The sequence below is a fragment of the Amphibalanus amphitrite genome, unplaced genomic scaffold (assembly GCF_019059575.1).
Source record: "Amphibalanus amphitrite isolate SeventyFive unplaced genomic scaffold, NRLGWU_Aamphi_draft 000809F_arrow, whole genome shotgun sequence".
Lineage (NCBI taxonomy): Eukaryota > Metazoa > Arthropoda > Thecostraca > Balanomorpha > Balanidae > Amphibalanus > Amphibalanus amphitrite.
Window position 1 is genome coordinate 5,036 of NW_024882303.1, and position 17,326 is coordinate 22,361.

The 17,326-nt window shown below is 54.3% G+C and overlaps 1 protein-coding gene across 1 annotated transcript in view; it reads left to right on the forward strand.

The window, feature by feature from the left end:
- Positions 1 to 612: 612 nt before the first annotated feature.
- The window catches only part of LOC122366465, a 57,807-nt gene continuing 41,093 nt past the window's right edge, over positions 613 to 17,326 (forward strand). Inside the window, exons 1-2 of the mRNA XM_043338759.1 lie at positions 613 to 933; positions 1,275 to 1,412. Of these exons, the coding sequence (XP_043194694.1) occupies positions 1,284 to 1,412 (129 nt within the window). The 5' untranslated portion in view covers positions 613 to 933; positions 1,275 to 1,283. The remainder of the gene's footprint in view (positions 934 to 1,274; positions 1,413 to 17,326) is intronic.

Consider the following 17,326-nt stretch of genomic DNA (forward strand, 5'->3'; position numbering starts at 1 on the left):
TAGTCTCAAGCGGGACGACTTCAGTCTCAAGGGGGTGGGGCGCTAGTGGCTCTTGAGGGCGCTATTGATCTCGGATAGGGCGACTGTGATCTTGAGAAGAATGCGGGTGCTTTAGAGGGGCGCCAGTGGTTTCAGGGATCGATCTTGGATGAGTCGATTGGGGCAGCTGTGAACTTCAGAGGGGCGCCGGGTGCTCTAGAGGGGCGCCATCAAGCTTTAATGGGGCGACTGTTCCGTTTAGGTGGGTGCCAGCGGCTCTTCAGGGGCGTCATCGACCCTGGAGGCTCGGAATATTCTGGTTTCCGGAGGGGCGCCCTTCAACATTTGGGGGCTCAGGTCGTATTTGGGGGTGCCCTGGAGATTATTTAGGTGTCCAGGCACCCCCAAAGAGATATTGAGTTCGATCCCTGCCTGCACATCACTTTTTAATTCATGCTCTCTCTGTAAAACGGCATCAGCCTAGTCGGCGCTAATTGGGGCGCCATTTGGGCGGCTGGGCGGAAAGGGGGGGCCATGGCCCCCATGGCCCCCCCCCCCTGTCTACGCCACTGGCTGTGTTTCACGCGGAACTCGGCTCCCCCTTCCCTCACGCCACGGCTACCTACCAATCACGTGATTTTTCGGCACGGCCGTGGCTGGCACGGACCGGGAATTTCGTTGACGCCCGTCGTCCGTCGCCGATTAGACGTGGGAGTCGGGCTCTTCCACCGCCACGTCCGCCAAAAAACCACGGAGGACGCCCCTTCCGCCGGCCGCCGGCGGTGTGCTTCATGTTTCCGCCGCCAGGTGGCAGGCAGGTCGGCCAGCTGGCGGCCGCCGCTCGACCGTCCCGGCGCGTGCTGAGCCAGTGCGGCGGTGACAGGCGCGTGGTGTGGGGTGTGCGGTGCGTGCGGAGGCGTGTCTTTTGTCTTCAGGAGAACTGCCTGATCTGAGGTAAGCGTGTGCGACTGAGTGACGTCTGTTTTTTTTTTCTGGCTCGGTTCCACCCGTCATGAGATCCGTGTGACCGCACTCAGTGGACGGTATCATCTGATCGGTCCGTCGTCTCCGGCCCCGGCGACCGTCACTAGTCGAGCGGAATGGCTCGACAAAAACACGTCCGTCGGCGACCACCGGGCACGCGAATTTAGCCGCGCTCGACTGACGTCCCCGCCTCTGTGCTGCCGGCGCCGCGCTTCGAGAGCCGCTGAGCTCTCAGTCTTATTCCGTGATCGTCCGCAGCGGCGGGACGGGACCTCGCTCCGTCTGTGACTTATCCGTGTCTCCGTTTTCAGACTCCAGCCATGCTCGTCGACAGGAAGCGATCGTCGCGGCCGGCGTCGGTGGTGGTGTCTGACTTTGGTCACCTGCGCACCTTCACCGACCTGGAGCGGGAGGCGCCTCCGATGCCGGCGCCGCGGCAAAGCAGAGAGGTAGGTCGGGAGCTGGGAGTCAGACAAGAGCCTGAGAGACGCGACACGTGTGAGAGCCGAGAGGTGGTGGGGGCTGCAGAAAATGGGAGATAGGCTATCTGGAATTTGGGCCAGATACGGCCTTTCGCAAAGCCGCCGAACGCCCTCGCGATTGTGCGTGATAAAAGGTGATTCAGAGGTTGTTTGATTTTCCGTCCTTGCGTGTTAGTCATGTTGATTTGTCCTGATGCAAAATTTATATTTGTGTGAGAGAATCGGTCCATCTATGTTCCAAAAGCCCATTGAAGGTCACCATAGCTCTGAATCATCAACCCGGGGACAATTGCTGGACAGGCCATTCGTTTCACAAAATACCAACGGGAATATTAGCAATCAGTTTTACAAACATACAGATAAACGGCAGCTGCGGGACACCTCACTCACGGCACTGTAAATCCCAAACACCCCTTCGAAAGCTCACTCGCGGCGGCAGCTGGTCACTGACAGAATGGCACAGTCCCTCAGCGGACCGGTCACACGCGGCCGTCGTCCCGCCCTCCCGATGTTGACTCAGGTGACAGTGGCACCCCAGGTGCAGCGGCGCGGCGGGCTGCCCTCCGAGGGCCATTGTGCGTCAGTGTGCACACCGCCGGCGTTGGTTGTGATGTATGTCCCGCCGCACAGTGCGGCCCCAGTGTCGTTACGCACAGCCGGTGGGCCGTTTGCACGGGTCCGAAGTCGCTGCCAAAGCTAACGCGGCTCGGCCAAGAAGTGCGTGTCGGGTGGTGCGCGGAACGGTGTTGAGACGGTTCGTGTTTGGTCAGGTCGGGCCATTCCGGACCCGCTCAGGTGTTATTACCTCATCACCTGGGTCCTGCCGATACCTGTCGGGACGTGCTCCTTTGATCCGGGCTCCCTCTCCCGCTCCCCGCCCCTGGAGGGACCGTCCCACCTCACCTACCTCTCAGAGGGGTGCCCCTGCCTCTTTGATGACTTTAGCGTGTAATGCGGTTACGGCGCACAAATACAACACCTGTGCCGTGTGGCGGAGGAGGCTTCCTGGAATTGGGAGATCGAGCACGAACCAAGAACATGCGCTCTCTGATGAATAACGGGAAAAGTGGAATGTCTTTGTTTATGTTTACTTTATAAGACTATTCCTTAGAATGTCCTTTTTGCAAGCTATATGCTCTCTCGCTAAGCCAATTTGCAACGGTAGTCGAGTACATGCTATCCAGTATCCATAATCCAATACCAGGACAGCACCGCTGAAAAAGACGCGCAATGGAATAACGGGACATTTCGAAATAATACCATTCGACTGAAATAACCACTGGAATTCCTTGGCCGCGAACGTGAGCAAACCTGCAGTGCCGGACTGACCAGGTGTTCCCGTGCAGGCGAGATAAGACTGCAACTCAGGCCGGATTGGTCACTTTACTACAGGCTCTAAATCGCGCGCAGTCGCCTATTTCCCCGTACGCCGGTCGTTGTACACAGCGTAAGCACCGAGGCGCCAAGCTGTGGTGATCTGTAAAACCATCGTTCGTCCCACCGTGGACATCTTTATGGGGGGTTGTTGCCATACTCCATCGCTAGGCGCGCCCGACCGGCCACCCGCCGCTCTGAGTCGCCGACAGGGACACCGGTCGATTGACTGGTAAATTTACCAGGAGCAGGTCGGTAAATACCGGTACTGAATGTCACTGGCCCCCTGCTGTTACGGTCGGTAGGTCGGCGGGGAGGGAGGGGAGGGGAGGGGAGGAGGCATTCCTCGCTCCCTCCCTCGGTCGGGGGTAGTTCACGGAGCGGGGAGGGGACGTGAGTGACTCACGGGCCGGTCTATAAACGCCGCTGGTCTGATGAAGCGGTCGATGTGGCCGGCTGGCGTCGAACGGAAGCGGTGGAGGCATACCCTGCGGTGGTGGAGACTGGTAGGAGCGCATCCCCAGCCATTACCCACTTGAGCGCGTTAGCGCGGCACCCGGTTGAGTGAGTTCTTGACTCAGCTGTCTACGAGCAGCGAGGGGTGCGGCGGGGAGGGGAGGGTCGGCCCGACCCCCGAGGACGCTGAGGACCGGCAGATGGAGGAGGACGCGACCCTGGAGCATTGTGAAGGACCCTGGAGGACTCTGGAGGACGCGACAACCTCCGTCTGTCAGCGCCCCTTGACCGGACGACGGTCGTCCCGTTTGTTTGGCTGTGGTGTGTGGGTGCCCACTCAAGCCGCATACCATTGTCGGTGGGTGACCCCACCCCATTCACTCACTCCACACCCCATCGCGGCAGCGTGTCTCGTTTAACCGAGAGACCGGTCCGAGCCACACTGCAGCTGGCCGATGATATGGCGCGTGATCCATATCTATTCAGTGGGGCCAATGTGGAGCACCCGACAGGAAGGGTGGGGAGTCGGGGACGGGAACCCACACAGCTGGAGCAGCTGCTCTGTCTGATAGGCCGCCGGCTGCGACGCTCCTCGTCCGGTCCACAGAGGAAGCTGTGGTGGCCCCGGCGGCGTCCTGTGAGGCCCGAGCTGTTGTGTGCTCGTCCAAAGCTGACGGTCCTCAGTAAACACTGCCCGGCCAACCGCCGCGCGCCGCTTCATGGCTTTGTTTTCGGCGTCCGCGGGGCGATACAGTGGTGATGGAATGTGCTGTGTTCGGTCTCTCTCGATACCAACAGTCCTCACTGACCCAACCGGCGCTATTACGACGCAGGTGGTGTCCGATAGGCCGGCCGGGTGCCGCGGTGTTGTCGCCGCCGCCCCAAACAACGCTCCGCCGTCCATGTTTGGCCGCGGCGGCGCGCGGTGCATTCAGACACAATGATTGCGTGTCAGTACCGTGTCAAACCACCGACAGAGTGGGCTCCGGGGTGTATTTACCGACAGAGTGTAGGAGGAGCTGGGCACGCACACCGCACCCCGGTGAGATAACGTGCGGAGTGTGTAATCTGTCGAGTTGGCTTCACACACCCCGGTAGAGGCCACCGCTACAGATGGTGCAGGACTGCCAACCGTGAGTGGGATATACAATGATGCTGGATGGTAGGTAAAACAGGGAGCTTTTTGGCGCTATTTACCGACGGTCTAAGTGTTTTATGCTGACAGATGAATGATGACATATAAGTGCACTCCTCACCATATGAAGGCTCTTCCCGAGATAGACGTTCCTTGGCCAGGTGTCCTTTATATAATTCAGTCTTTTGCCATAAGGTTTCTCGCTCTTGCACTTAGCTGAGTAAACCTATAGGTGGAAACTGCAAACTTACAAATCTTTCCCTGTTTGCATTATGTCCAGGTATCGTGAGATTGATAGTGCCGACTAAAGTGCACACCCGCGACCTTTTGAAGGACTCGGTTGCAGAGCAATCAGCGTTTACATCAGTGCAGAGTTGAATCATATATGTAATCACTCTGCTGGTTCAGTTACCTTATCTCGCCACTCGATTGGAGGATGACTAGTTGTATCAATCGCAATGTACTCCGACCGAGAAATATTTGTGCAGCGCGCAAAGTTTATCCTCAGAGTGATCAGTGACCCTTCACAAATGACCTCTAAGGCCCACGTGTTTATGTGATCAAAGAGTGCGTTAGTTTTCGGCGGTGATGCATTTGAAGGCCAATGCAGAGAGACGCCTCAGAGATGACAAACTCCAGTGCCTCCTCTCTATAGTCTCGGCGGCTCGTCAGTCTTCCACTGAATTAATCCACCCCATGCAGCGTTCATTTCCTCTCTGCAGCAAGGCTTCACTGGCCATCGGCACTATCAGACCTCTGATTGCACCGCACGATGTCACACGCTCGGACAGCTCGTCTTGTCATCCCTGCGTGCAAATTCGTGCACGACAGATGACACTTGTGAGCTGTCGACGTAACAAAATTAGCCATCCGACCCTGAATAGCACCGCAGTCGCCTGCGTTAATCCAACACTAATTAGTCGCTTGTTCACGGGTGTTAGTTTCTAATTTGTCATTTTTGCGCAGCTGTTTGTATAACTTCCGGCCGGGCTGGGTGATTCTGGACTCGATCGTGCAGACGACGTGGCTTTATCGTCAGCGTCCCGCCGAGACACGTGTCTCGGACCTCCGGGGCCATGTGTGCCGCGTCCCTCGCCGGCGCGGTGGGCTGCTGTTCCGGTCAGCTGGCGTGACCTCTGCCCCACGCCCTCCCGCCCCTCCCCGTCCGCCCGTCTCTCCGATCCGGCTAGGTCTGGGCTCGGGCGCTGCGCCGGATGACATCTGCTGAGACAGAGCGTCTCTGCTCGTTCGGCCGGCTGGCTGTTGTGATAAAAAGTGCCGACTGGGTGAGTCACGCGCCCGGAGCAGCAGACGCCGGCCGGTCCGACGCCGGAGGGGGGGGGGGGGTCGTTCCGGTGACCTCGGAGGGCTGGGGGGCTCCTAACACGAGGCCTGGGACTTGGGAGCGCGGATGTCTGCGTCTGCGATGTGACGTTCGCGATTGCGAAGACCACGTGTTCCGCTGCTATTGAACGAGTAACAATTCATTGAATCGACTCGTGTGCTGTCAGGGATCTGTTTAATATTTCTGACAGGAATTTATGAAGCAATAAGCATTGTTATGAATGATGACATCAACCCAATCGTAAATATTCGTAGCTTTGTCAACCCAAATCCTATCAGCTGATTCTCAGACAAACGATAACTCGTATATCTGAGAATCTACATTGTCGTGGAACTTTTTCCGTCACCATGAACTATTTTGGTTGGAAATATCACATCAGGCGACATTGTTCAGCTCGTAAACCCCTTACGGCTTATGTTTGCCTCTTTCGCGATTTTCTATCTAATCAACGAAATACGACTTATTCTTCATGTCCTTTCCGAAGCTTTTACGTCTTCTTGTTCGTTCATCCCACATACACGACTAAAGCATAAATGTTGGTTTTACCGTCCTCTTTCCCCATTACCATCCATTGTCAAGAGCTGCCTGTTGTGTGGAGTGCATTAGTGAGTGCAGAAGTACCAGGGCTCTATCAGTACACAGCCCCAGGAGCCAGGCTGTCTGGCAGCTCTGTCTGCTCTGCTCTGAGGAAGGTATGCACGGCACAATGCCGGCCTGCGTGGCACAGCTAACAGGTGTGCCCGCGGCACGAGCAGACATGTGTTTGCCCGGCCCGGACGCGAGTTTCTTAAAGGGACCCTCCCACCTTCAAAAAAGTTAATGAATTGGCATGGAAGTGATGACCCTTGGTTCAGAAAGAGCGAAAACGAATATCTACCAAATTTCACCGAAAAATATTCACTGGTTTTCAAGATATTAGGCTTTTACTTTTGTTTACTTTTTGGGATCTCCCTGTTACTAGCGACTTTATTTGGAAGCAATAATTTGGCAGCCTTATAGTGCGGCAGACGTTGCGCGCAAAGCAGCGTATACCACCACGTGTTAACGATGGTTTTAGTCTAAGATTTAAAAATCGTTAGATCTCCGCTGACGTCACAAATTCTAAGGGGGCATTCCAATGCATTAGCCCCTTAGAATCCGAAAACTGCAAGTTTGAAATTCCATATCTTCGAATTAAAGCATTTTTCGATGTTGTAAGTGCCCAAACCGGAATTTGCAGGCCATGGCCACCAATTTGGCTATCTCAACTCAAAACTAATGTTAAGGTGGGAGTGTCCCTTTAAGTGTGGAACTGCCCATACCTAAGGTCTCTGATTGGCGAAGCTTCGCCAAGATGACGTTACAGGCTGTGACGTCATGGCTCACAGTCGGCCGACCAATCGCTGCACGATTATAGGCTAGCGGCGCGCGGTACTAGCGCCCCTGGTGTTATTATGGGAAGTTGAGCAATACATTGAAATCTAATACGTAGCTTGTGTTGGGAACAATTACGTATTACTAAGGCGTCAATGTCTCACAAATTAATTCGTCCATGCTCCTCAAATTTTGCAAAGTGACCTTATATTGTGCGTCATAAGGTACTACGCTTCAAACAATCAGCACACAGCACCAGCCAGGCACTGTTGCAAGTAGCGAGCAGTTAAGTGGCGGCAGGTGGCGCTACCATCTCCAGTATTGGTCCAGATGGCATCACTCACTATCCGCACTATAGATCCGCACTACCTGCTAATAAAATAATAATTAAAAAATCCGCTAATAATCTCGCTAATAAATCTGCTAATAATAAATCCGCACTACCTGCTAATCTGTGTCCTATTGGTGTTAACCCTCGCCCGTAAACGGCGATCTGCCACCTTCGCCCATGCAGGTGGGGGTTGGTGCGACCCCCCCACCCTTGGCGTTTGAAAACGGAGCGTCGTAGAGCTTAGCGGAAAAGACCAACGGATTGCTCTCGCCGAGATCTCGCGATTGGTGGTATATTTTTGGTCCTAGGTCAACATTTGACCTACTTTTGACCGGTCAAAGGTCAAATTTTCGGAAAAATAGACTTTTTTCAACTTTCGGCGACGATTGCGGCAAAACGGTGGGAGATATCGACTTGAAACCTTCACTATCGTGTTCCTTGATCAATTCTCTATCGTTTGGTATGTATTTCGTTTCCCTAGCTCTAAAAATGGCGCGTTGGGAGCGCCGGAAGTCGGCAAGGTCACAGTCGGCGGCAGAAATTCGAAAAATCAAAATTTAAATTTTTGAAATCTGATTGTATTTTTGGATTTGGGAGGTCCATTTGCTCCCTATATAAGCTAATATTGCTGCATATTCCCATTGAGGTGACAAGAATTAGCAAAATAGTAGTTCGGGCGCTTTTCAAAAATAGTACCGGACGCTGTTCCTCTTGTGACGTCATAGCTCCGTGACCTGACCTGACCCGGTCAAGTTTCTTATACCATATGATAGCCAATACTTGCCCCAACATGCATGGGAAGTTTCATCACGATCCATCCACCGATGTCCGTACCATCGGCAGGAAACCTCGGGCGTTGGCACTCAGTTTGTGAAAATCCGGCCGGAGGCTGTTCCCTTTGTGACGTCATAACTCCGTGACCTGACATGACCCGGTCAAATTTTTTTATCAAAAGATGCGCAAGGTTTGCCCCATAAGGTACCCAAAATTTGGCGGCGCTGCGCGCCGCCGTTTTTGCACTATTTCCGAAAAGCCTCAGGGGGGGGGGGGTTGCACCAACCCCCCCTACATGGGCGAGGGTTAAACATCATTCAACGCCGACAGGCAGTATCACCAGCCGTAATACTGAAGACATTTACTCAATGCTGAAGCGAAACGCAGTGCACAAACCCCACCGTCAAAACTCAAGCACCTCGTAGGAGATATGCTTCCAAGGTGGGCGAATGCACGAACGATAACTGAAATAACACCGGTTATATATTCACGTAGAACAAGTTGCTTTTTCCCTAACTAGGGAACTCGCTAAAATTAAGACTGGCTAAATATTTACGCAGGATAACTGGCTCCGCCTCTTCGCCAACTTAAGGACCCGCCAATCCATGCACCTAGCCGCCAGCGCCAGCTGATGACGTCACTCGAACGGGCGACGGTATGAATAGTTCCACACTTAGGAAACTCGCGTCCCGGACACCCTCGTATCTGAATATGCATCGTGCGGCCGGGGGCGGCACCACCATCCGTCATAGTGTTATGTTTGCCCCGCACTAAATCACAGCGCCAGTAACAGGGACAAACGCGCTGCCGCCCCGCCCCTGACACCCCCCAGCGGACGGGCGACCTACCAGTTCGGTCACTGGTCACTGGTCAGGCATGTCTGAAGTAGCCGTCTATTGCTTTAGACCTCTTTTTGCGGCTTTTGCCTTTTTGTTGGGCAAAGTAGATTCGTTCATATCGGTAGCCTGTTCCGGTTATTTCATCGTCCATCGAATTGAGGTAAACGAGCATGAAATCTAGTTCTGATCCAATCACCCCACGAAATCCAACTTTATGGCCGAATATGTATATGTAGCAAATATTTTGTAAGACTTCGCGGAAGTCTTTTCTACAGCCCGGCTTCACACAACGCAAGGACACGGCCTAAGCCCTACTGATGAGATTACTCGGTGATAGGCCGCATTCCGCCACGCTGCACGTCCTCTGTAATGGTCCTCTACCATGACTTTTCGCTGGTCTGCACTGGTCTCCTGGTCCCTCATTAGTTCTTGGTCCTTCATATGGTCGGCCACAGCGTTTTCCATCGCTCTTCCTGCGGCGCTTGGCTGCGGTGATCGCTCTCTCGGTATGCGTGGCCCTCTGTGACCCTCCCCTCTCTTCTCCATTTGGGCTCACTCAGTAATGCGTGCCGTGTCTGCGAAGAAGCACTGAAGTGCGCCGACTGGTCCCGTCACCGTCAAAGGACGCTGCTGCCAGCGACCAAACAGTGGCCACGTTTGTGCGTACTGACGAGCCGCTTTGGTGGTCAAACCCTTCCCGCATTGTAAGCTTACATTGGTTTTACGTTTATGCAGTACCGGGCATTGTGCAGCTCTCTGAGTTAGGCTTAGCAGAGCTTATGTTGGATGATCCTCAGCTTTACATCACTTTCAATGTCTTTTCGACGTTTTGTCCTTGCCTTTCCTCGCCAGTTTCCCTTTATTTTTCTGAAGCCACTCACCGTTTCTTTCTGCCGTTACAGTCGCTGCTGTTTGCGCCTAACTCTCTCTGAACTCTCACTGAGCTGTGCGCCTCACAATGGGTCTGATTGTGGCAGGATACAGGCGCCGCTGCGCGCGACACACACAGACACACATACAGAGGAGTGGCGCCGAGAGCGGCAGCGGTGTCGCCTCGGGAGCCGCACACATCCGGTGGCTGCTCCGCTGTGGGAGAGCGCCACCCGACGGACGCTGCGCGTCTCTGGGGAGTCTCACCAACCGAGGCGACCCGTGAATGCACCACTCTCTGCCGCTGAGTCATCGTCAATCGAGCGCCATTCACAAACAAACCCAGTCACCGGGCGGCGGCGGCGGCGGCGGTAGGAGGGCGGTCCAGTTCCGACAGCTCTTCCGGTAAAGGATGTGGACGATGATGCTGTTTGATCTCGGGGGGCAGGTCCTTACTTAGATGCTTATCCTTGCCTCTTCCATGCCTTGTCTATCTCATGTCTGGCGTAAAGCTCCAAGCATCTGTGCTTGATTTCTGGGCCAGGCAGGTGACATTGATGCCCTTTGGCCACTTGAAGCAGCGTAATGTTTCCATTTAGCACTAGATCCACATTGTATGGTGCCTAACCCCTAATAGGCCGAGGAATTTAATCGGTCTGTCTTCTCAAGTGTCGGACTGCCTTTATGGAAAGGGTTGAGCCGTGCCATGAGCCGGGGTCCAGCGATGGCGGCGGACCGTCACGGCACGCCGTCACGGCTCGTGGCCGCCCCTCCTCCTGCCGCCACCACCTGTCTGGGGAGGGGAGGGGGAGGGGTGAACTCCAGCTGCCGCCACCGGCGCCGGCAGTCTGGCACCGCCATCCGTGTCTCGCTCCATGCTTGTGGCTACCGGTCTAATGTGTGCGTTTTTTTTAGCACAATATGTTTGCCCCTGGTGTGTGCGAATTATAGTGAGTCTGCAGGTAGTCGTGCAGGCAATCCACGATTCCCAACATTCGCCCGACGGTACACCCCTCCCTCCTTGCGCCTTCCTCGGTCAGAGTGTCGCTTGCGTACGACTGTACCCCTCAGCCCTGAGGTGCCCACTCTGTCCGTGCACCGGAACTCCCACCACAGGCGGTCTGTCCGCGCCCTGCGCACCTTTATCACAACACACATTCCGGCGCACGCTGATCACAATGCAGCCGCTCAGGGCTCTGTGATAAATAGGGCTTTGTTCGATGGTGGTCGCTGTGGTGGTGATTGCCAGAGGCTGTATGGCCGACCCTCACGGGGAGCTGTCGATGGGGTGAGGGTCGCTGATTGTCCACGTCCGTTTTGTCGTTATGGTTGGGTACTGAAGGGTTAGGTTTCGGGTCTGTTGAAGCTGGGGTGGTATTGATTAATCGAGCTGTATTGTCACTGGGCGGCGGCTGGCCCGGTTCTTTGTCGCTATGTGACGCTGGCTGGTGCTCGAGCTCGGCTTATGAAGCGATCCTGTTGATGAGCCGTTCCATTGAGACCGTGGTGATGAGATGGAGTCGTCCAGAACGACCCCATCCTTGGAGCGGTCTCCGGGTTATTGTCGGACAATTAACCGTCTCATTTCGACACGGAGATTCCCCAGGCCAATTGTAGTGAACGTGCCCGTTCAGGGTCCCCTGACAATCTGAGGCAGTTGCCGGGCGCCGACAGCCGAGTCCAATTTCGTGCAATCGCCGGCTCGGCGCCAGTGGAAATTGGTGCTAGTTACCGGTGGTAATCGTCCGAGGATGGTCTGCTCGCGATCGGGCCAGACTCCTGTGAGGTGTGTGTACGGGAGGGGTGAGCTCTGCAGGTGATCCGGCTAACCACCGGCGCCAGGTGGGCCTCGTGCCAGCACCGGCTCGGGGGCTGCTGATTGAGTGGCAAACACGTCCCCCGTCTGACGGATGGGCTCCGGAGATGGCTGATAGATCCGCCAGTGACGGACGGACGGCCGCCGATCTGTCGCCCCTGTCTGCCCGGTCAGCCGCAACTTGTGTTTGTGACGACCGTCCTCTGTGCCCGGCACGCGACGGGCGATGACGAACGTGACGTGTGACGTGACGTGTGACGTTCGTGACGCGTGGCGCCCCGGCGGATGACCCATCTGGTGAGCTGGTTCATCTCTTTATGACAGGTCACCGAGACGGCGGAATTTAAAGTCCACCCTATCGTATGATGGGGCCACCCCACAAGTGGTCGCGTAAGCTCCACTCGAGTGGATCGCGGCGCGAGGCCGTGTGTCAGCCTTGTCCTCTGCAGTGAGGCGATAGGGACGGTACTCTGACCATCTCGGTCGGAACAGGACCGTAGCTGTCTATAGACGATAAATGACTCACTGTCAGCGATATATCACAGTGGGAACACACTCACTAGATTGAAACTCATCGGCCTTTAAATTCAAGGCGTGCCTTATTAGGAGGACCATTACACTAGGGACGATAGCATGAAGCGGAGAGCCCGGTCGCCGCTATCTCCAAGCCCGTCTCCTCTATCTCCGAGGCTGCCTCGTGTCGCTCCCGACCCCGCCTCGTTTCATTGAGTTGACAGGGACCAATTAGCGCGCCGGTCGATCCCATTCAGCGCGATCGGTGGCTGTTTTCCGTGCCGATCGCCGTGCCCCGGCCTTCAGTGGGTGATTGGGATCACATGGTCCCGACATCAGGGTCACAGTAGCACCGTATCGGCCGTCCGCCGGCGGCCGGCGGTGTCTCACGCCAGTCCGGCGCCGGCACCGCGCCAATCACGGCGCTATCGCGGCGCATCCGGCGCTAATGAGCCGCGTCGGACGAACCCGGCGCGGAGATGACGAGAGGTGGCGCGCCGGTGACGCCCACGCGAGCCTGATTTCGAACGCCGCCGGCCCGGAGCACCGCGATGACGGGAGATGCGAAGGCGGTGAAGGTGGTTGGAGGTGATGGTGCGCGTACGGTGACCTAAGGTCAGCCTATAGGTCACACTCAGACCACTCGCCCTGAGGTCATGGTCTGAGAACAGCACCAGAGCCGATACCCCAACAGAGACACGCGAGATATGACCTGAGTTCTGAGGTCACTGTCGAACCAGAACGACGGTTTTGATGCTCCATAGGTTACGACACCGTGAGATAACTGTCGGTTTCAACCAGCGGCACAGAACGTCATACAGCTCCCTGTGATCCAGCCTTTTCACGTTGCCTGCCTTCTAATCTGGGTCGATGGGACCATAAATGTTTTGCTTCAGACCGTGATCGTAATTGCAGCCGTTTCTGGTCCGTACCGCTCCGTTCTGTCGGTAAACTCGGCAGTCTGGTGCGCTCGTTGCGGTCGACAGCGTGACTGGTCTTGGGCCGCCAGGTCGAACCGTGCAGCCGACCCGAACCGTACCGTGCCGCTCTCCTCCCGCTTCGATAGACCTCTGCGAACGGTACCCACCGACACGAAAGGGCTCGGAGGCTGCCGTGCCGTCGAATCCGCGTGTCGACCCGCGGCAGACGGGCCTCCTTTCCCGACCAAGGTCGAGGCTCGTGAACGGCACCTGGCCGAACTCAATAGACACGATAGGCTGGTAAGCTGTCACTTATCAAACTGTGGTCGTCCGTGTGTGCGGAGTGGAGCACCATCGCGTCTTTGTTCTATTTCCTCCGTGTCACTTCTTCGCACGCTGGCTTACCCCTGCACTTTTTCTTATCCACTCATTCTCTTCATCACTTCCCCGCATTAAACGCTTCAATTTTGCGTGACATCTCTGAGTGAAGATGAAGTCTGAGTTTGATGAAGCAGGAGGGTGGAGGCCACGTCTCCGAGCAGCAGCGAAGGTCGCTTCTGGGGACCGTTTTTTTGACGCCTGGTCTGTTTGTCACCCATTCGGTCACGGACCAGCGCAAAGTTCAGCTCAGCGTCCGGTGTTTATGAATCAACTCGATTCAGTTTAACGTCCGACGAACCGCTGCACTGATTTCAACGAATCGCCTCCCTACACGACATACACGTGTTTCTGTGTAGACACGTGCATCGGACGAGCTGCTGTGGTTCAATACTATATAAGGCAATGGTGTATGTAGGTACTGTCCCTATAGCGAGAAGTTGCAAGGCCCTTGCAAGACTGTCAATCACAAAAGGCATCGACTTTTTCTGATCAAGTGAGACTTATTTATGCACTTATTACGCCAGTAAACGACTATAAACCTCCCTCGATTACTATCGAAAGTCCCAGACAGTAGCCATATGGTATTCCAGACGTCCGGTCTTGATCTTCTAACAACAGTAACAAGGAGCTACCGGACTCGATTTTAGGTCACATTAGATACTGACTACTGTACAAACATAACATGGCCTTTGGAAGCGGACTTTGTTTCGTCTCGTACCACTAGCCTGGATCCACCAGCTTTTGAGCGTGGTCGCTCTGTCACTTAGCTGATGACCTTTCAGATGGTCACTGGCCTTCGTGTGCCCTTTAGTTTCTCCCACCGTTTGCAGCGAGCAATCTCACTTTGATCATGGGTTCCATGCATCTCCGGTGACTATCGACGCTGTCTCACCAAATTTAGCTACAACACTCGGCGACTCAGCGGTCCACAGTCCTGGAGGCCCAACTCGGTGCGGAGAACAGTCGTGGTGTACCGTATGCCCCGCCGGTGGGAACGTTCCTCCTGACCCATGGTGTGTCGTTTCGGGAACTAGCGACCCGCGGCCGGGCGCCGCGGAGACGTGCCCGTCATAGGGTTTTGGGGCTATTTTTTCACGTTTCGGTCTGAATCGTGAAAAGTACTGGTCGTAGCAAATATGTTCCCTGGTTTCTGAATTTTCAGCCCACGTGGAATGCGATAGGACAAAAGTCATTTTCGTACAGACAAAACTGTGCCCGCGTTTTTTGGTCAAAGTAAAAATGTTCAGCAGCTTTTAACACGTGGGCCGCCGCAAAACAGGGTACACCGCAGGACTTACGATTCAATATCTCCTAAGCCATCACAGATAGCAAATATGTTCCCTGGATCTATGTAGATAATACTTTAGCGAACACTTCAGGCCAAAAATTGTTTCTCGACAACTTACACCCAGTCCGCGTTTTTGGCTTAAATGCAATGCAACACGGCAGCCGACCTTGAGGGCTCAGTTAGCGAGTTCATTTTTTAGCGAGCACTTCGAGCATTTCAGCGTTCGATGAAATGACATATTTTTTCAACGCAGTCGTTTCTTCATTTGCATCTAAACGCGACCTATATGATAATGTGACTGTATCGTCACACTAGAAGGTGTAATTCATGGTAATTTATAGGGCTAATTCTCGGCGCACAGCAGCAGACGGACACCGTCTGACCCACCATCTAAAGGCAGTTTGGCGAAGCAGTATCGTGAATCACAGCCGCGAGATGTCCCTAGCGTAGAACACCGTCTGTTTGCCCAGTTTAAATACGTGATGTTTGCCCTCTCAACCCCTCAGTCATGGGGCAGGGGTCGCGGATGAATGGGCGACCGCCCGCCGCGCGGGGAGGGGGCTGCTCCCCTGACCCGGACCGCCACGGCATGGGGACGGTCCCGCACTTGCGTGCCTCACGTCGCCGCCTCACACCGGTCTGAATTACGCTGGTTTTGAGGAACCACCCATTGTGGTGGTGGGTGATCCAACGCAGACCATGCCAGAACCCCACTGAGGGGGTGTCACCCGTGTCAGCTGGCTCAGACCCACGATATCCCCATACCGAAAGCGACGTTCCAAAGAGCAATATGTCTTTAGTGGGTATTATTGATGTTTAATTCGAGAATTTGCCGGTCCCGTAGCTCAGTTGGTTAGAGCGTTGGATTCCGCGTGGTGAGAGCACGCGTTCCCGGTTATGACAGACCGGGTTCGAAGCGCGACGGGCGCTCGACATTGGGCCTCCTGACAGGTATGGTTGCGGTTGGTGGCAGGCCGTAGCCAGGCGAAGTCAGCGAGGGGACCGGCCGTGCACGGCTTTGTGCGCACGTTAAACTTTGGACTCTAAATTCTGCCATAGAATCGGAATTGCGCGATCGGAGGGTAGAGGGTGCAGGGTCATCGCAACAAGCTTCGCTTAGCGGTGGCTCTGTCCTTGTGAATCCTTCCCATCAAAAGGTTCGGACTAAATTTATAAAAAAAGAATGTATGCATGCATGTAAGCACATACCTACATGATGTGTTAAAGTACCTACTCCAACTGTACAACTTTGGCCTCTCAGCTCGAGGAATAAACTTTTTTACTTTAAAGACAGATTTTTAGTGACTTAACACTCGCACTTACATAGGTATAGCGGGGTCGAACGGACCCCCTCCCGGTTTTACGCGAATAATTCGCGCAAAAAGCGGCCGATCGCGACGAAACTTTCAGTACCCTCGATTTAATCAATTTTACACATACTCTTAAAATTTAATGACCCTGACCCCAATGACCTTTGACCTGTGGTCTGATTCTCGAGACCATGTTCGACCGGAATTGCGAATTGGCGTATGTCGGCTGAGGCTCACATTATCCGCGCAATTTCCAATCTTTTTTTGGTGTGGGTTTCAAGGTCCCGTGAAGGTCAGGTCAAAGTCTTTGACCTTTGATGACCTTGCTTCACTATTTCGAGTTTTACATGTTTCTAGGGTAGTTTCTGGGGCTGATTTCGAATTCCCATTTGGAGATTTATGAAATAGATTTGGTGCCCTCGTATGCTACGAAGCTGTCAATAGTGGTCAACACCTGCTATGGATGGCCGGCAGGTCACCTAATGGTTGACCTGACCTGACCTGACCCGACCTGGCCTAAATACATTAACCCGGCAGTTGCTGGGGTATTTCGCCACCCACCGTTTGCTGGGGGGGGGGGAGCGTTAAACGCCCCCAGCCGATAACTCGAGAACCAATAGGCGCAGCGAAACGCACGAGGCGGCAAACGAAAGAACGCGACAAGACGCTTCAGATGAGTACTTTAAAGTTGAATGTTGAGGTCACAGGTCGGGTCAAGGTCAGGTCAAACACCTAAAATCGGGCTTTCAGTAGCATGGACTTCAGTACTTCGCAATGGGCGCCTCTCGTCAGTAACTCTGTCAAAACGGTGCACAATCCATCATATAAGGCCTACAAGAGTGTCGGCTTCATGTAGGGGGTCAGTCAAGCATAGGTCAGGGTCAAGGTCAGGTCAAGGTCAGGTCAACATACCTATCCCCGAAAATCAAAACTGATATTCGCAGCCCGTGACACATGTTTTATGGGTAATTTTGGGCGAAGAACACGAATGTGACATTCATTTTATCATATCTGTACGTGTTTGGCTCAAAAAGTTCAATTTAAGAAATGCATGTATCATGGTCGTGAAGTAGTCACGAGAAATTGCCAAGATTTAGTTCAAGATTTTGGAAAATGCGGAACGATAATCAATAATCGAAGATAGCCATTTGATTGTTCATGGTATTGGCAGTCTAA